A 20,730-nucleotide genomic window follows, 5' to 3' on the forward strand; every position below is an offset into this window, starting at 1 on the left:
AAGAAGCTGGAAGCCATAAGTCATCTGTTGGAGGAGAGCCGTTGTCCATGAAATCATCTGTATTGAACTTTATGTGAATGAGAAATAAAAGTTTATGTTGTCAAATCACTGAGATTTAGGTGTTTCTTGTTACAGCAGCTAGTGTAGCAATTCTGGTTACTTAAAGTCATTGTGCCAGGGACAGTGTGCGGTGATGAGAATGAGAAAATGGAGTCTGAGCTCACAGATTAAAAAGAAAGACACAAATGGGCGAGGCAATACAAAGGAAAAATGGCAGAAAAAGCAAGGATAACCTCAAGGTGAGCCTGAACACCTGGGGGAAATTGTCAGCAGATATAACAATGTCCAGAAAAAAAGCTGCTTTGAGGGAAAGAATGTAGCAACTTTTGTTTTAGAGGTATTGAGTCTCATATATTATAGTATATCCAAACGTAAATGCCTGGCAACTTAAAAAAACAAGAGTTACAGAATTATGTTCATGTGTGTGTGTGAGAGAGTGAAAGAAAAATTGCAAAAATAGGAGATGTAGGTGTCATAAAAAAGGTAATAGTTAAAATAAGCTCAAACTTATGTAAGGAAAACTAACAAAATCCGTAAGAGAGTGGATTTACTACTTAGTTTGAACAATAAAATAGCAAGAAAAAATCTTATCTTTGCCACTAACTGTGTCTATATATGACCTTGGCCAAGTTTCTTAACCTATTTGAATCCTATTTTCCTCAGGAGGGGTTTGGACAGGATTGAAACAGCTCTTTCAATTAGAATCACCCAGGGAAGTTTAAGAGTCCACGTGGCTGTGCCCCTTTTCGGACCCACTGAAGATGTGTCCAAGGTGTGGGTAAGGCCAGCAGGAGACCCTTCCATGTCCTTAACTTCACACTCTCAGTGGGGAGCTAGGCAGTTGAGTCTTGGATTTTATTTATAATAGCTTTTATAAGTACAGTGTCTCATTTACCCGATTTAAAAGTTTTACCCTTGAGTTGTGGATTAGGCCTATTTCCAAGTCTATCTTTTGTCAAGAAACTTTATGGAATCAGAAGACTCTTTGGTAATGCCTCCATCTCAGAAAGGCAAGAAGTTACACTTAGCACCCAATCAGAGAGGACAGACAGCGCCTGTTACTAGTGTGGACTCTGGTGACACAATGTGATGTCAGATTGTGCTCTGACCCCCACTTGCGTCCTTAAAAGTTGAGTTCTCTACAGTGTGGAGATTCCTTAAAACACTGGAAATAGAACTGCCTTATGACCCAGCAATCCCACTGCTGGACATACACACCGAGGAAACCAGAATTGAAAGAGACATGTGTACCCCAATGTTCATCGCAGCACTGTTTATAACAGCCAGGACGTGGAAGCAACCTAGATGTCCATCAGCAGATGAATGGATAAGAAAGCTGTGGTACATATACACAATGGAGTATTACTCAGCCATTAAAAAGAATACATTTGAATCAGTTCTAAAGAGGAGGATGAAACTGGAGCCAATTATACAGAGTGAAGTAAGCCAGAAAGAAAACCACCAATACAGTATACTAACACATATATATGGAATTTAGAAAGATGGTAATGATAATCCTGTATGAGAGACAGCAAAAGAGACACAGATGTATAGAGCAGACTTTTGGACTCTGTGGGAGAGGGAGAGGGTGGGATGATTTGGGAGAATGGCATTGAAACATGTATAACATCATGTAAGAAATGAATCGCTAGTCTAGGTTCGATGCAGGATACAGGATGCTTGAGGCTGGTGCACTGGGATGACCCAGAGAGATGGTATGGGGAGGGGGGTTCAGGATTGGGAACTCATGTACACCCATGGCGGATTCATGTTGATGCATGGCAAAACCAATACAGTATTGTAAAGTAAAAGAAAGTAAAATTTTTTTAAAAAAATTGAATTCTCTGCACCTTAGTTTTCTTATTTGTAAAATGAAACATGATTAGAAAGTAACCCATAGGATTGTTGTGAGGACCAAATGAATTAATATATGCAAAGTTCTTAGGAAGTGATAGAACATATTAGGTGCTCTATTAATACTAAAGTGAGTGTTAGTCATGTCTGACTCTTTGTGACCCCATGGACTGTAGCCTGTCAGGCACCTCTGTCCATGTGATTTCCCAGGCAAGAATACGGGAATGGGTTGCCATTTCCTACTCCAAAGGATCTTCCCAACCCAGGGATTGAATAGGTGTCTCCTGCATTGCAGACAGATTCTTAACCATCCTGAGCCACCAGGGAAGCCCCTATTAATGCTAACTATGACACCACCCTTATGGCAGAAAGTGAAGAGGAACTAAAAAGCCTCTTGATCAAAGTGAAAGAGGAGAGTGAAAAAGTTGGCTTAAAGCTCAACATTCAGAAAACTAAGATCATGGCATCTGGTCCCATCACTTCATGGGAAATAGATGGGGAAACGGTGGAAACAGTGTCAGACTTTATTTTGGGGGGCTCCAAAATCACTGCAGATGGTGACTGCAGCCATGAAATTAAAAGACGCTTACTCCTTGGAAGAAAATTTATGACCAACCTAGATAGCATATTCAAAAGCAGAGACATTACTTTGCCAACAAAAGTCTGTCTAGTCAAGGCTATGGTTTTTCCAGTAGTCATATATGGATGTGAGGGTTGGACTGTGAAGAAAGCTGAGTGTCAAAGAATTGTGGTGTTGGACTGTGATGTTGGAGAAGACTCTTGAGAGTCCCTTGGACTGCAAGGAGATCCAACCAGTCCATTCTAAAGGAGATCAGTCCTGGGTGTTCTTTGGAAGGAATGATGCTGAAGCTGAAACTCCAGTACTTTGGCCACCTCATGCAAAGAGTTGACTCATTGGAAAAGACTCTGACGCTGGGAGGGACTGCGCAGGAGGAGAAGGGGACAACAGAGGATGAGATGGCTGGATGGCATCACCGACTTGATGGACATGAGTTTGAGTGAACTCCGGGAGACGGTGATGGACAGGGAGGCCTGGCGAGCTGCAATTCATGGGGTCACAAAGAGTCAGACACGACTGAGTGACTGAACTGAACTGAACTGAACTGATTGTCATTATTAGACATATAGACTCAGAACTCTTGAGGGGACAGGGGACACATAAAAAGGTAGAGTGTAATACCTCTAATTCTAATATCTATTGTTTGATTTTAGGGGAGATTTTGGAGACAGATATGGGAGAAAACTGACGATGTACTGTAACCCTTCTTGCTGTTGCTGTCTTAGAAAGATTAAATGAAAAGCCCATTTTACATCCAATGCAGTTGAACAGCCAAGGCAGGGGAATTCCAAAGAGCTAGGTAACTCCAAAATTGCCCAAATGTCTGCTTTTTAAAAGCTCAAGTTTTAAATAGTTACTGGGTAAGAAGTCATTCCAGCTCTAGAACAAGAACATCATTTACGTTTTTTCTTTGCTTACTGTAGTAATTTCCCATATTGAACAATTCTGCCATTTACAGGTGCTATTTGCTCTTGTATTTTCCCACATTTGAGTTCAAGATCCCATCCTAATACTAGCTAGCCATTTCTAATGGTAGAATTATAAAAATCACTTGCATTAGTCTTTATTCTCTCTAATTTTTTAGTCTGAGAATTTCCTCAGTGTATATCAAGATAGCAAGAACTATATGTCATCGCTGTGATGGAGTTTTCAGTTCAGTTCGGTTCAGTCACTCAGTCGTGTCCGACTCTTTGCGACCCCATGAATCGCAGCACACCAGGCCTCCCTGTCCATCACCAACTCCCGGAGTTCACTCAGACTCACGTCCATCGAGTCAGTGATGCCATCCAACCATCTCATCCTCAGTCGTCCCCTTCTCCTCCTGCTCCCAATCCCTCCCAGCATCAGAGTCTTTTCCAATGAGTCAATTCTTCGCATGAGGATGCCAAACTACTGGAGTTTCAGCTTTAGCATCATTCCTTTCAAAGAAATCCCAGGGCTGATCGCCTTCAGAATGGACTGGTTGGATCGCCTTGCAGTCCAAGGGACTCTCAATGTTTAAACATAAAAAATTGGTTAATGCTGGTAATTGGGCAGAAAGATCTCTGAGACTTGTTCTTCATGGATTTCTGGAAATTGGCACCAACTCTGAAGGAGAGGAGAAAAAAGTCATAAGATGGCTTTTTCTTACAACATGTCCCCAGACAATACCCTCAGCTCTAGTCTCATATCCAACTCTTGGATGGAAAAATTCAACAAGCAGGGCAGGGGTGAAACGACACTGAGTGGGGCCAAACTAATATCTTAAGGGTGGACTTTACCATCAGGTGAGATTTAGGAATATAGTATTAGATATAGATGACCATGAGATGTTTGTGTAGAACAAGAATCTTGCAATGTTTTTAAAGGGTGGACATTGAAATCACAAATGCAACAGAGAGTAGATAAGTGGCGATATTTACAGAGTGACCAAGTCGTGAATTTTCACTATTGAGTAATGAGCTTCTCTGATATTATGTTATGTAGTTGGGTCTTAATCCTGATCAAGGAGTTTGTTGGGGTGTGGCATTGATAGGAACATGGCCTTTTTCAAAGTGATCCTTCAGGACAGAGATTTCCGCACCTGAAATCCAATATAAAGATAGAAGTTGCACTGGGCAGCCTCACTTGCTCCAGCAGATTCTTTTCAGGCAAAATGAAAATCCTTGTGAGTATTGGTGCTTCTTTATACTCTTATGGTAACTGCTTGCAGAGAATGTTCACATCCAATATGTGTTGGTTTTCAGGGGTCTTAGACAAATACTGCATGCTTCTAAGTTTCTTTGATTGAATTAATGCTGTCTTTGGCAGGAATAATGTCAAATATTAATTAGTCCATATTTATTTGTCCTTCATCTGTTTCTTGAGATGTTTACTAAGAAAATACAAAGAAAAAATGGGAAATATCTAGGGAATTTTAATTTGTAATATTTTAATAATAATTCCTTATTGTGAAATTTGGAGGGAATATAGGCATTTTAGGATAACTATATTTACCATCTAAAAGGGAAATAGTGATTTGAAAATAATAATATCAGGGACTTTCCTGGTGGTCAAGTAGTTAAGGCTCTGTGCTTCCGCTGCAAGGGGCACAAATTCAGTCCTTGGTTGGGGAACTAAGATCCTGCATGGCATGAGGTATGGTCAAAAGTAATAATAATAATATCGATAATAAAAAAAACTGCCGTTTCCCAAGTGCATTCTTATGCTGAACATTCACATGAATCACTTCATCTATCCACTGCAACAAGTGTATGTGTGCTATGCTCATTTGCTTCTGTTGTGTCTGAACCTTATGCGACCCTATGGACCACAGCCTGCCAGGCTCCTCTGTCCTTGAGATTCTCCCTGCAAGAATACTGGAGAGGGTTTCTTACTCTAGGGGGGTCTTCCCGATCCGGGTATTAAACCTGTGTCTCCTTCATTTCCTGCACTGCAGGCAGATTCTTTACTGCTGAGCCGCTGGGGAAGCCACTGAACTGAGTAGTATTGCCCCATTCTACAGGTGAGGAGATTGAGGCACAGAGGAGTATGACTTCCCCAGGCCGGGAAATGTAGGGTCTAGTCTTGAAATCTATCCGTCTTAGGCCCCACATACAGAAACAATCATGGCAGAGCAACCCTGCTGTGACCACTCCAACTGATCCCAGCCCTGATCCCAGTCTCCCATAGCTTCACATGGTAGCGCTCCATAGACAGTGAACTATGTTCTATGGCAGCATGGAGCTCCTTCCCCTCAGCCTCTACCCCTTATTCTCACTGAGTTGTTGAAGGAGAGAGTAATGTAAGTACCTCCCCATAAGTTGTTAAACACTGTCAATTTAATGAGTTCCTTCTCCCAGGATCTCTTGATTTTCCAAGAGAGATCTAACCCCCGAATATACACCTGGGACCATGATGTATTAATCACATTGTTGGGTGGGTGGCTATTTGGGGCAGGGGACATTTCTTGACTCTTTAATCATTCCACTGAGGTGCTCAGCCCTCCACCCATCTAACTCAAGCTTCTGTATTTGACCCATTAAACAGAACACGTAGGAGTGTCAGAGCTGGCCTTGGAGCCCAGGTTTTCCGTATGCAAGTAGACAGGTTGGATATCTGCACTTAGGTCCATGTTAGACATTCTATCCACAGTCACCAGGACAGAAATATTACTAATGAGATACAAAGGGAAGTAGGAAAACCTCACTGCTGCTGCTGCTGCTGCTAAGTTGCTTCAGTCATGTCCGACTCTGTACGACCCCATAGATGGCAGCCCACCAGGCTCCCCAGTCCCTGGGATTCTCCTGGCAAGAACACTGGAGTAGGTTGCCATTTCCTTCTCCAATGATTGAAAGTGAAAAGTGAAAGTGAAGTCGCTCAGTCATGTCTAACTCTTAGCGACCCCATGGACTGCAGCCTACCAGGCTCCTCCGTCCATGGGATTTTCCAGGCAAGAGTACTGGAGTGGGTTGCCATTGCCTTCTCTGAAACCTCACTGACAGGTACTAAAAACATCTGCCTTCCTGAAGAGTCTCTCCATCAGCAGTCTCAATGACAGTGCAGTGCCCTGTGATGTTCAGAACAGGGAACACAAAACCAGGATCAGCATATTGAATGAGACCCTTGTACAACTGCACCAAGATGTCAGCAGTGCCTCTGGGTCAGTCTCGCATTCTGCTGGCCTAACAGTTGTCTGATAGCATCACTAATGGGAATGTGGACGTTTTCTTTGATGTAAGCCTCAGAAGTTATTTGTGCCTCCATGATCTGATTTTCATAGTTTCCCTTAGGGAATACATAGGTACCCTTATCACCCATGAATCTATTTTAAATCTATCTTACTCTCTTTATCTCAAGGAATTAAATGCTTTCTTAAACCGAAAAACACAACTTGATGCCTGACTACTAAAGCCAGTGTGAATACCTTCAGGGTCTTCCTCTTAGTGAAATGAGCCCTTTCTTACTGCTCATCTCTCTCAAGTATTTTTTAAAAATTTATTACTATTATTATTATTATTATTACTTTTAACACCAAAAAGCATCTTGTATTTCCCCGAAGTATTTTTCTGGCATATTCTTTCTAGAAGGTTGTGTTGTTGGGAAGGGTCAGGAATTTGGTAACAAAGGGAAAACTAATCTGAAAATTAGGAAAAACTCACCAAATGCCTGTCAAATGAATGAGTGTTGGCACATTTTGGAAATGGACTGTTGACCCTCCAGGACCTCCCACCAGTGTCTTCAGTATGTTTTCTGAGATATTTGTGCTTGTCGTGTCCTGTGTCATCCCACTCCAAATGACAGCCCTATTGTGACTGGTCTGTTTTCCAGGTGGTATTTCTGGTGGCACTGGCCATCTTTGGGACACGATCTTTGGGAAATGAGGTGAGTGAGTTCACTATAGATATTATATCCTAGAGATATTGGGAGAGGAAAAAGAAGATACAAGATAATCTGAAGGACAGTAGAGAGTCCACATGCCCCATGCGTGGGATGAAATCCCAGAAATAACCAATAACAGAAACAATGAGGCTGACTATTTCTTCCAATCACAATACCTTAAAAACATAACCCATTGCTTTAAAATGTGGTCAATTTCATTTCTTATGTGATGTCATTGCTTTGCCCGTATATAATACAATGAACTAAGAGGAAGACCTTTGCATTCTTATTTTAGCATGGGCTTTTGGTCTGGGATGCCAGTGGCAACATCTCAATGTTCAATCTCTTGTTCAAAGCAATAGAAGGCTTTACTTTGCTGGGAGGGTTGCCTTTCAAATGTACATGATTTGTAAAAACACCATTATGTCTTTGTCAATCTAGATTTATAACATCATCAGCCCAACTGACAAAGGTGGCCAAATTCAGGAGACGATGACAATTGACAATGAAAAAAATGCTGCCATCATTAACATCCATGCAGGATCATGCTCCTCTACCACGATTTTTGACTATAAACATGTAAGCAGCAATATTTTATATTCTTCAAGAATGGACTTCTACAGGGTGGAGGGACAACCATTTATCATGCATTTGAATTCCAGGATCTATCCTTGTAATTCTTTCAGAATTTCCTTACTTCTCCTTTTCCCATTTCTAATTTAAAAATTGATGAGACAGGAAATATACAAATTTGTTTGATTTTTTCCGGTAGGAAGCATGATGATGCTGGCTCATTACAGGCTCAGAAAGTACCTAGAAGAGTGACTAAAACCAGGGCAAAGCCTGGCACACAGGCTCTCAAAAATATTTGTCAAATGTGTGAGTGAAGTAGGGCTTCTTCTAATACAAAAAATTCTGCAGAAAGAGAGCAATCATGAAACAAGCAGTCACAAAATAGCAGAAATCCTGAACAATTACATGTTTAACTACATACACAGGATATGAAATAAATTATACTTTTGGAAGAATTAAAGCATGTTAACTTAAAAATATTATGCTATATCCAAGTTTCAATTGCTGGAATTAACAATAAATCTCAGAAACCTGCTCAAAAACCTTATTCCATCCTTGATTCATTCGTTTATGTTTTTGTTTTCCATTTGCTCCACTGGGTGACAAACCTGCTTGTATCTATGGAGAGAGGTATGCACTGTGGATATAAGTAGTCCATAGTCTATGGCCCTGGGCATTTGAACTTGCTTTTCTTGTAGAAACCTCCTCCCTGCCTCTGTCCCACTGTTATTGGGAGCTCCCTGACACATTTGAAAGCATCAAGTCTTAGTTTTCAAGGAGTTGTGCTGAAATTCTTTTTAAGCAGATGTCAGGGAAATCCCAAAAAGTATCTTTAAAAAGTAGCATGGTGAGAAGTTGGTATAAACCTCTCCACTATCATCAGGCTTGGCTTCAGTTGATTTTTGGATTTTAGGAACTGGAAATTAGTGAGAAATAAAAATTAGGGACTAGAAAGATTTGCATTATATACAATCTTATATGCTGAATAATTATTTGGAAGTATGCAGAGAAAATTCCACTCCAGATGAATATTCCAAAAGGTTCCTTTTGGCTCCAAGTTCTTCACGTTCCATTGTTCTTCCAATCCCAACTTCCTCCATTCCATCCTTATGCAGCCAGCTTGGGTTTGAGGTGGAGAAAAGCTGAAGAGAAGGTGAAGAGGGGAGAAGAGAGTCAATGAAACATGTATGTGTGGAGCGTGAGGGTGGTGTGGATATGTTGAGGAGATCTTCTAAAGTAGTACTGTCCACTGGAAATTTCTGCAATGGTAGAAATGCTCTGTATCTGCATTTTCCAAAAGGGAAGCTACTAATCACTTGTGGTTACAGAGTACTTGAAATATGTGATGGAGGAAGTACACTTTAAATTTTATTTAATTTGACTTTAAATGTAAATGGAAACTCACGGCTGGTAATTAACATATTTGAAAGCACAGGTCGAAAGAATACGGTATTTACTCCAAATTGAGGACACAGCAGAACAAAATCAATAGAGAAAGACAAATAACAATTTCTCCTTAATCCTTCAAACCCCAAACTGCAAAACCAAAACATGAAAAGTGAGAGACACATCAAGAGTTTACACAAATTTAGAGATAGAAAGGACAAGTGAAAAAGTGAAATGACGAGGTAAAAGAAGTCAAATGGATAGAATGGATTGCAGCTTGAAAATCTTACTGTGCATGTTTCAAGCTTTCCTGAAGGGCTATGCTCACTAGGTTCAGAACCCAGGGAACTGGGAGGGGCAGTAACGGTGCTCTTGCTGCTTCAGGGCTACATTGCGCTCAGGCTGCTCTCCAGAAGAGCCTGCTACATTCTGAAGATGGACCACAAAGCCATCCCCGCTCTGGACCAACTCAAACGGTACATCTTTGAGAGGAAGGTAATTCTGGGGTAACCTTAAGTATTCCCTGTTCTTGAGCCAGAGAATATGGGGTCCATGGAGAAATGAAGTGAGTAAGGGATAAGGAGATAGTGCTCTCCACTTTAAAGCATTTTCACATTCACTGATTTTAGAGCAGGAATGCATCTCTTAGCTTGAGTTCCACTATGCAGCCCCCAGTTATAAGAACTTATAATACAAAGGCTGCCTCTGCTCAGCCCTAGATATGTGTCCTCAGGCAAACCACTTACTTCCTTAGAAAGTAAAAATAACAATTAAAAATTTAAAAACCTGTCATAAATGCCGGTGTCTTTGTAGAAAGGACTAACTGCTCTTTTCTTAAAACAATGCTTTAGGAAGTAATGATTGGGAGGAAAAATGAGTGAAGTTGTAATATCCAATAACACAATGGTGCCAGTAAATACAATATAGTGAGAATAAGCCAACGTTGTGTGAGGCTGGGAACCTGAAGTTTAATTCTCCTTTTGTGTCTTCTCATTGGGCACCGGGTTCACCCTCTCTAGGTTTCATTGTCGTTAGCTGCAAAATAACATTGATAATAATGAGGCTTCTCTACAGACCAAGCTGTCAGAAGCAATGATGTCTTAAGATCCCTGACCACCTTCTGTCCAATAATTTGAAAGAGAAAAAGTCACAATTTAGAATAAGGTACACCACATTATATCTATTTATTTCATCTATTCCACTCTGTTGTACTGATCTAGGCTTTGAACAGCATGTTCTCTGACAAATACATCTGGGTCAAGTACAACCCACTGAAGTCTCTGATCACAAATGTGAGTTGGTTCCTGTTTGGATCACCCATCAGGCAGCTTTGCGAACACGTCCCCTTATATCAGGGGGAAGTGGCTGATAAGACACGTAAGTACCAATAAATCATTCCTTCACCAAATATTTTCTGACTGCTCCAATATGTCAGGCACTCTGTTAAGTGCTGTGTGAGATACAAATAAACATGAAACATGACTCAATTTGGTTTATTGGGGGAATTAAATATCTTTCTTATGTGGAGATGCTTCTAAATGTTTGGGGAGACACAGAAGTGAGTAAAACTCTGCCCCCAAGGAACACATGATCTGGTGGAGAAGTTAATTCATTAAGGTAGAGGATGGAATAAAAAACGATTCCTTTGGGACCAAGTAAAACTATTGGATTCTCTAAAGTATAGTATAGGGCTTCCTTGGTGGCTCAGCGGTAAAGAATCCACCTGGAAGGCAGGAGACACAGGACATGTGTGTTCGATCCACTGGTTGGGAAGATTCCTTTGGAGTAGGAAACGGCAACCCACCCCAGTATTCTTGCCTGGGAAAATCCCATGGACAGAGGAACCTGGCGGGCTAGAGCCCATAGGGTTGCCAGGGGTCAGACACGGCTGAGCAACTGAGCACAAAGTACAGCATGGTAACTCTGGTTAAATAATGATATTGTATACTTGAAAGTTGCTGACAGTAGAGATTAGGAATTTCTACCACACAAACACAAAAGGGTTAACTATGTGAAGTGATGGATGTGCTATTTTGACCTTCTATAATGTATCTGTGTATCAAATTATCATATTGTACACTTTGGTGGTGGTTTAGTCACTTAGTCGTGTCTGACTCTTTGCAGCCCAATATACCGTAGCCCGCCAGGCTCCTGAGTCCTTGGGATTTTCCAGGCAAGAATACTGGAGTGGGTAGCCATTTCCTTCTCAGGGGTATCTTCCTGACCCAGGGATCAAACTTGAGTTTCCTGCATTGAAGGTGGTTTGTTTACCACTGGGCCACCAGGGGAGCCCCAGTATATTGTACCTCTTAAATATATACAAATATATTTGTCAAGTGTTTCTCAAAAAAGTTAAAGAGCAATCAGAATTTAGGATAAGATTGGTCCAAAAAAAGAGCAGGTAAAGTGGACTGACAGACGGGGAATAAAAACTCTGATTTATCCAGTTAACATATGTCACTGCAGTCATTCCTGGTATTTTTACACAAAATTGCTAAATATGCCCAAGTATTAAGAATGGCCAGAGTGAAAGAGAGGCTGGATCACAGACAGTGAAGGCAGCAAGAAAAATTCCTCAGAGTAGTGGGAGGTAGATAGAGAAGAAAAGAATTGGCTTTTATTACCTTTTTATTGCCCAGGTATTAAGATATTTTTCTTTTAATAAGGTCATTAGTACTTACAAGTAAAGGCACACTGGCATACCATCAATGCAGAATGTCATGGCATCAGCTGAGCCACAGAGTACTTCCAGGAATTGTTAGTCTTATTTAAACTAATATATGATTATTCTTTACAAATATAGCTGAAATCTTGGGCAACATGAAATTACATGAACAACCCCTCATCAAGACATTTACAAAAGGGCACTGGTTTGCTAAATTAAATCTAATTTGCTAACGTTTTCACTCTCTTTCTTTCTAAAATTTCCCCATTTTCAGATAATACTGGTGCTGGAGCCTGCGCAAAGGCTGGGCTCCTGGGCATCTTGGGAATTTCCATCTGTGCAGATGTTCACGTGTAAGGCATTCAGCTCACCGGTTTCATCTTTTTAAAGAAATACACCCTTGGTTTCCACTCAACAGCCAAATTAAAATCTTTCTCAATGCCCCAACTAATTTGGAGATTCACTAGTAAAACATGACTGGTATATTTATAGATATCTGCGTGTTTGTTTTTAGAAACCACAAAGGGAAGCCAAACAATGTTTACATCAATATATGGAAGAAATTGCCAGGATTTCAAATAGAGTGCATAGTATGAAAATTCCCAGATAATATAGGCGAGTTACATACAGGCTGGTCAGTTATGTGCAAGTCTCCATTTCTGCATCTGTCGTTTAGACCAGCTGTCCATTTCTCCATCCAACACACTGAGGTAGCTTAGGTAGAGCAGGGGCTCAGGTGACAGTAACTTCCACCTACTGAGAGGGATAGTTTATTTATACCCTTTAAAGACAACTTGACTGATCAGATGATGCAAACTTTATATATAAAATTTATGTTATCAAGTATACCTTCTGACAAAGTCCCCAGCTTTGAGGGCCATGTATATAGCTTTTAGTTCATCAGATTAGTAGACTCAACCGTAATAAACACTATCATGACATATTTCATCCCAGAGGGTGGAGAGAGAGAGGGAGAAACACCCATCACCTAGAGAGAGATGCATATTCCTGAAAAGTTTTACAAGAGTGAGGGCTTGACTGGGAATATCAAGTCAATGTAGGAGGAAAACAATTTCTAACATTTCAAATAAACTGCAAAAGGTGGGCAAATTTCCAGCTCATATAGTTAATTCTCATATGGACTGGTCAGTGAATGCAAATTCAGAACAAAGAGGAACTACTTTAGCAAGAATTTCTATTGTCAGTTGCTCATATTTCTAACATCTACTCCTTAATAACCATTAGCACCAGTATAGATATGCTGGCAAAACTACCATAGTAAAGAAAAGTTATTTTTCTTGTTAGGCAATGAGTCATTTATATGAAACCATTTGATAACAGCAGTAAAGAGTATATAATAAAGTGTCAAACAAAAGTATGTTAGCTGGGCCCCTAATGTTTGCAAATGATGGCACCCAAATCGAAATAACAGGTGGGAGTGGCGAGGCGGGAATTTATTGTCTCATCTACCAAAGGAAGATAGGTGTATTCTGGTCTTGGTTGGCCAGAACTAGGTGCTTGAAGGTGTCTAGACTATCTTTTCCCACTCTCAACACTCTCTCTCCACATGTCAGCCTCAGTGTCTTGCATTAGCTTTCTCCGTGGTGGTAAAACCAACATTACTGTGAGCCCCAAGGTCTCCATCTTCCTTGTGTCATCATCAGAGAGGAAAGGACTCTTAATTCTAATTGCAAATTAGCTTTACTTTAAATTACCAGGAAGATAAAACAGTTATAAATCTATGTACATGCAATGTCAGAGCACTTAAACATAAAAAGCAGACATGAACAGATGTAAAGGAAGTAGACAGCGAGATAATAACCATGGGAGACTGCAATACCCCACTTTTAATAACAGATCTTTCACAGAAAATAAATAAGGAAACAGCAGGCTTGAAAACTATAAACTGAACAAGCCTGGCAACATGTACAGAATATTCCCCCTAACAGTAGCAAAAACACATTCTCCATAAGCACTCATGGAACATTCTGTAGGGTAGATCATGCTAAACCAGAAAACAAGTCTTAACAAATTTAAGAAGATTGAAATCATTCCAAGTATCTTTCCCAACCACAATGGAATAAAACTAGAAATCAATAACAAGAGGAAAGTATTCACAAATACATGGGAATTAAACAACATACACTTGAACAACCACTGAGTTCAGAGAGAAGTCAAAGGGAAATTAGAAAATATCTTGAGACAAACAGAAATGAAAACGGAATTACTGTCTTCCCTCTCCTGACCTTACAAAGGGACTCTTTCTGGAGAACATTTAATGGAGCCCCAGCTTCCTTGTAGCTTGCATTTGACTCACTCCTTTTAGGCATGTGCCTGTCCTATTTGATTTGCTTCTCCTATTAAGTTTAATTGAAGTGTAATTGGCCTACGATGCTGTTAGTTCCAAGCACACAAGATAGTGGTTTGATGGTTCTATACATTATAATATGGTCCCCATAAGTCTAGCTACCACCTGTCATCATACAAAGATACCGCATTATAAATGACTATAGTCCTAATACCGTACCTTAATTTTGTGACTGAAGTTTGTACCTCTTAATCTCCTTTAACTATTTTACTTATCCTTCCACTCCTTTACCCTCTGGAAACTACCTGGTTGTTCTCTGTACCTGAGTCTGTTCTGTTTGTTCGTTTGTTCTATATTTTGAGTCCACGTATAAGTGGAAATATATGGTGGTTGTCTTTCTCTGTCTGAACTGTTTCATGTAGACTAATATTCTCTAGGTCCATCCAAGTTGTTGCAAATGGCAAGATTCAATATTTTTAGGGCTAATAGCCCATTATGTGTGTGTGTGTCCATTCCAATTATTCCATTGTGCATATATGCATCTTATTTTTCTATTCATCTATGGGTGGACACTTAGGTTGCTTTCATATCTTGATTATTGAAATTAACGCTGCAGTGAGCATATCGGTGAGTATATCTTTTAGAATTAACATTTTGCTTTTTTCAGCTAAATGCCTGGGAGTGAAACCGATGGATCATATGGTAATTTTATTTTAGTTTTTTGAGAAAACTTCATATTGTTTTTCTTTATAGTGGCTGCAGTCATTTGTATTCATACCAACAATGTACAAAGTGTTCCTTTTTCACCACAATAACAATTGTTATTTGTGGTATTTTCGATGATAGCCATTCTGATAGGTGTGTGGTGATATCTCACTGTGGTTTGGATTTGCATTTCTTTGATGATTAGCAATACTGAACATTTTTTCATGTGTTCATTGGGCTATGCATATCCTCCTTGGAAAAATGTCTATTTAGGTCTTCTGCCCATTTTTAAATTGTTTTTTTTTCTACATTGAGTTGTTTATATACTGTGGATATTCACCAATTTTCAACCGCATCATTTACAAATATTTTGTCCCCTTTAGTAGGCTCTCTGTTTGTTGATGGTCCCCTTTGCTGTGCAAGAGCTTTTAAGTTTAAATATGCCCCTTTTATTGATTTTTACTGTTTTTTTTCTTTTTTTTGCCTTAGGAAACATCCAAAAATATTGCTATGATTTATAGGCAAAGTGTTCTGCCTATATTTTCTTCTAAGAGTTCTATACTTTCAGGTCTTATATTTAAGTCTCTAACCCATTTTGAGAGGGTTTTATTTTTTTCATGTATGGTGTGAGAAAATCTTCTAATTTCATGCTTTCCCATGTAGTTGCCCAGTTTTCCCAGCACCAGAAGGATGTTTTCTGCTAGTCTTCAGATCATTCTCATCAACAGTTGCTCTGTACATAGTTGTAATTTTTGATGTGCCAGTGGACGGAGGTGAGCGCAGGGTCTTCCTACTCCATCATCTTGGCCGATCCTCCTCCTCATCTATTGCTGATCAGAATTTTTCAATCTCTACAGCAAAAACAAAACAAAACAAAACAATCCACCAACTACCTAATCCCCATTCCCCATTCACATCTTTCCTGCCAACAGTATTCATTTTCTGTTTAAATAGCCATTAAAAAGATTCTTCAGTTTTAAGGACTATATTCCTTATTTAGTTCCAAGGCTTCCATAATGATTAGTCTAAATCGGTGGTTTTCAGTTAGAGCTTTTTAATAGGCTGTCTTGGTTCGTCATAGCTTTTCCTCCATGGAGCAAGTGTCTTTTCATGTCACGGCTGCAGTCACCATCTGCAGTGATTTTGGAGCCCAAGAAAGTCTGTCACGGTTTCCGTTGTTTCTCCATCTATTTGCCACGAAGTGATGGGACTAGATACCATGATCTTAGTTTTTTGAATGTTGAGTTTGATGCCCAGGTGAATAGCACCCACCTGATGAGGCCAATAAAGCTGCCTCCTAGGAATAACTGCAGAGATACAGCTTTAACTGTGAGGATGGTCCTTCTACCTCGGGCAGGAGTAGGAAGAAGAGGAGTAGCACATTCTTGGCAGGGCCAGGGGCCCCGCTCCTGACCCTGGGGAATTTGAGAGCATGAAGTGGGCAGGGGGCCGGAGAGTAAGCTCTGGTCAGTCACTGCCCTCGGCTGGTGAGCCTGCCCACCCAGACCCACAGACCTGGGGTTCGAGGCCAGTCAGTTTATCCCTGAGGCTGCAGAGAGGCAGGCGTGATGAGAACAGGTAGGGGAGCCTCCTTCTAGGGTGGAAGGAGCAGGGCTAGTGAAGGAAGCAAGACTCCCCTCAAGGGAGCCTATCATTGGAGCATCATTCTGTGAGCTCAGAGGCAGGGAAATTGACCTCTATCTTGGGCCTCCTCCCTGAGAAGGGCCTAAGGGCAAGGGTGGAATTTTTGCAAGAATCTCAGAGATTTCTTGGCAGGAGGGTTTTGAGGAGTTCCCAGCTGGGATTTAGACATGATCCTTCCATGGCATGTTGGCAGGAAGATAAGGACAAAGCTGAGGGAGATAGAAAGCTCAGGGAAGAAGGAACTGGGACATGGTCATACCCAACAAGTCCTAGACGGGAGGAGCGGTGACGAACACCCTGTGACGTCTGTCTTGTGCTCAGATTTGCCCCCAGTCCAGTCTCCAAAGGGCTCAAGCTTCAGGCCTCAGGGTGGTGAGTGTGAGCAGAAGCAACAGAAGAGAAAAGCCTTTTCTCACTACACTTTCTCAAAGAAACCAGAGCAAACATTGCAGCAGTGTGAACAACTGACAACAAACCTCGGAAGGAGACATACTTTCCTATTTCGCGAAAAGTCCAGAGAGCCCACACTCCCCTGACTCCCTGAGGCTGAGACAGCAGTGTCTGCCCGGGGCGCATGCTCAGTGGAGGGGTGGCAGGTGTCGTGACTGCTCAGCTGAGAGCACCATGGACTGTGGGTTCCCAGTCCCCTTTGCCCAGACCTAAGAGGCAGCACTGGGGATGTCGACAGAGGTCAGTGACAGCAGCTGTACCAGTTCAGTTCAGTTCAGTCGCTCAGTCGTGTCCAACTCTTTGCTACCCCATGAATCGCAGCACACCAGGCCTCCCCGTCCATCACCATCTCCTGGAGTTCACTCAGACTCATGTCCATCGAGTCAGTGATGCCATCCAGCCATCTCATCCTGGTCATCCCCTTCTCTTCCTGCCCCCAATCCTTCCCAGCATCAGAGTCTTTTCCAATGAGTCAACTCTTCTCATGAGGTGGCCAAAGTACTGGAGTTTCAGCTTTAGCATCATTCCTTCCAAAGAAATCCCAGGGCTGATCTCCTTCAGAATGAACTGGTTGGATCTCCTTGCAGTCCAAGGGACTCTTAAGAGTCTTCTCCAACACCACAGTTCAAAAGCATCACTTCTTCGGCGCTCAGATTTCTTCACAGTCCAACTCTCACATCCATACATGACTACGGGAAAAACCATAGCCTTGACTAGGCGGACCTTTGTTGGCAAAGTAATGTCTCTGCTTTTCAATATGCTATCTAGGTTGATCATAACTTTCCTTCCAAGGAGTAAGCGTCTTTTAATTTCATGGCTGCAGTCTCCATCTGCAGTGATTTTTGGAGCCCCCCAAAATAAAGTCTGATACTGTTTCCACTGTTTCCCCATCTATTTCCCATGAAGGGATGGGACCGGATGCCATGATCTTTGTTTTCTGAATGTTGAGCTTTAAGCCAACTTTTTCACTCCTCACTTTCACTTTGATCAAGAGGCTTTTGAGTTCCTCTTCACTTTCTGCCATAAGGGTGGTGTCATCTGCATATCTGAGCCAAGAAATGGGAAAAAAAAGAAAAGAGCATGGAAGATTTCCCTGCTTAGAAGATGAATGATTTCATAAGCCAGTTCTAGGCCCTTCCAAAGACATTCCAAGATTATTGCAAAAGACTTAGCAAGAAGCTTGGGTTCTTTAGTCACAGATGGAGGAAAACACTTTGCTATGAATATTAACGTGATTGCATCTTAAACAGAAGGCTGGTGGTGTTGACAACATGGAATATGTTTGGGTCAGGGTGAGGAGTACTGGCTTGAGGTTCAATATGGTGAATTTCACTGAGTGATGGATTAAGGATAAATATTAACAATGGTCATCAGTAGGGTGGTGGTGTAGACAGGAATGTTTATTTCTCCCTAAAATTCATATGTTGAAATCTAATCCCCGATGTTGTGGGATTAGTTTCCTATAAAAGAGGCCCTAGAGAGCTCCCTTTTACCTTCTACCATGTTAGGACACAGCGAGAAAACAGCTGTCTACATATGAGGAAGTGGGCTCTTATCAGACACCAGATTTGCTGGTGCCTTGATCTTGGACTTCCCACCCTCTAAAAATGTGAGAAATAAATGTTTGTTGTTTATAAGTTACCCAGTCTATGACATTTGGGAATTTTTCCCTTTCCAATCCCATTTCCTAAAATATCTAAATCCTGGTGTACACATGGAAGATTCTTTATAAGATGAAGATTGAGCTTGAAGGACCTGAAGGACCAAAATCTATATTGACAAGTTCTGTAAGGTCTAGAGCAGTGGTCCCCAACATTTTTGACACCAGGGACTTGTCTCATGGAAGGCAATTTTTCTGCAGACCGGAGTCAGGGGGATGGTTTCAGGATTATTCAAGTGCATTACCTTTATTGTGCACCTTATTTCTGTTATTATTACATGAGTTCCAATTCAGATTATCAAGCATTATCAAGCATTAGATCCCAGAGATTTAGGATCTCTGGTCTAGAGGACTATGCTAGTTGTTTCTCAGAGTTGGTACAGAGCTCTTACAGCCCAGTCAATGATAGCCAAACATGGGAGGGCAGCAGGCCTTGAACCAAGAATTTCTTGAAGGAAAGCAGTCTAGCTGGCAGAGTGTAAGGAGGGTAACAGATGGAAAGACACATGGTGGATGTCAGGAGGTGGGATGTCTAAAGTCTCTTGGAAGTAACTGGGATGTTATAATGATCAGGTGGAACGCGGAGATGATGGGAAATTTAGAAACAGCTGAAGCTCAGAAATCCAGAGGGGAAGGTGTGATAGATATCAGAACCAGTCAGCAGGCAGCAGTCCCCACCATCACGAGTCCTGAGGGTTTGGGAGCAGGGGTCCAGCAACTGTAATAGGGAGTCAGGCACCTGGGACCAGATAGGGACTGCTCCTGAAGATGCGGGGGGCTAGACGTCAGGGATAAAGCATACACTAGTCAAGGAAGGACTGATAGCCTTGGGGACTTCGCTCCAGGGCCACTTTAGGTCAAGCCTTGAGGGCAAGACCACGCTTCGTGGGCCTCTGCTTGACCGAGACTTAATCTGTCACATCTGATTCTTCCAGCCTGGATGCTCTGTGCACGTATTTCCACCAGCCTTATCCTTGACAAGATGCTTGTGACCAAATGCATAGTTTTAGAGACCCTGACCGACCCAGCCACACTTTATTTAAACCCAGCTAGAGGTTTATTCTGGGCCTTTCCCATACAATCACCTTTCCATTCATAACTGTAAGTCACATCACATCATGACTATGCAGAGCGGAGCTGAGCTCCAGCCCTGCCTCCGGCAAATCAGTGCTGAAATTCACCCCAGTCCGTCTACTCCACGCGCATGTGTGGTTCAGCACTCCCCATCCCTCCCATTCCAGTCCTGTCCCATTTACTCCAAACTCCAGCATGACCTTCGGTGGATGTCTATGTCTGTATTTCCAGTACTCTTTCCCTGTTTATTCTGGTTTAGGCAGGTCAGGGATGTTCTAGGTGCTATGGATGGGGCTGACTAGGGATTCCCATGAAGGGGTTTAGACTGGTTCCAAAGAGAGGTCTGAGAGGCCTTGTTCATGCAGTTAACTCTCTCTCAGGGATTTTCACTGTGCAGGCTGGGCCACAGTGAACACAGGCTGGGCCACAGTGAACAGCATCAATTTGCAGGCGATGGAAAGGTGACCTCAGACCTGAAAGCTTAAGTCAGGCTGTGGCTGGTGTCTTTTGTTCTTTCTTTCTCTGTGTCCCAGATTCTTCAGGAATTCTTCAAGGGACACACCAAAGAGAGGCCCTTAGAAATGAGGCCTTCCAGGAGAGGCATGTTCTCCTTTGTGCCTTGTTTGTATGTGATGGCATGGACAGCATGTGGATGGGAGTCCAGTAACTTTAGAGAGGACAGTGTAGGCAGGCAGTGTTCATATGTTAGATCAGGGAGGCAAGAAACTTTATTGTTCTAAGCCAATAGAATAGGGAGAAAGTGTATTCAGTTTATAGGTCACAAAGCTGGATCTTGGGTCAAAAGATAGGGGTAATAAGGCCTGAAATGAGCAGCTTTCCATTGGCAGAGGTGGGCTGGGTCCTTGAGCTCTGGGGTCGGGTCAGTGGCCCCATCCAGACAGGTCTGCTCCTCACGTGGCCGACCTGGAGGT

The 20,730-nt window shown here is 41.8% G+C and overlaps 1 protein-coding gene across 1 annotated transcript; it reads left to right on the forward strand.

Moving 5' to 3' along the window:
• Positions 1–4,628: 4,628 nt before the first annotated feature.
• On the forward strand, positions 4,629–12,314 carry GKN2 (gastrokine 2). The gene is made up of 6 exons (XM_069586313.1): positions 4,629–4,640; positions 7,283–7,336; positions 7,775–7,912; positions 9,677–9,787; positions 10,513–10,669; positions 12,232–12,314. The coding sequence occupies exons 1-6, from the start codon at positions 4,629–4,631 to the stop codon at positions 12,312–12,314; spliced, it is 555 nt and encodes a 184-aa protein (XP_069442414.1).
• The last annotated feature ends 8,416 nt before the right edge of the window (positions 12,315–20,730 follow it).

This window comes from Ovis canadensis, chromosome 3 (genome assembly GCF_042477335.2).
Source record: "Ovis canadensis isolate MfBH-ARS-UI-01 breed Bighorn chromosome 3, ARS-UI_OviCan_v2, whole genome shotgun sequence".
Lineage (NCBI taxonomy): Eukaryota > Metazoa > Chordata > Mammalia > Artiodactyla > Bovidae > Ovis > Ovis canadensis.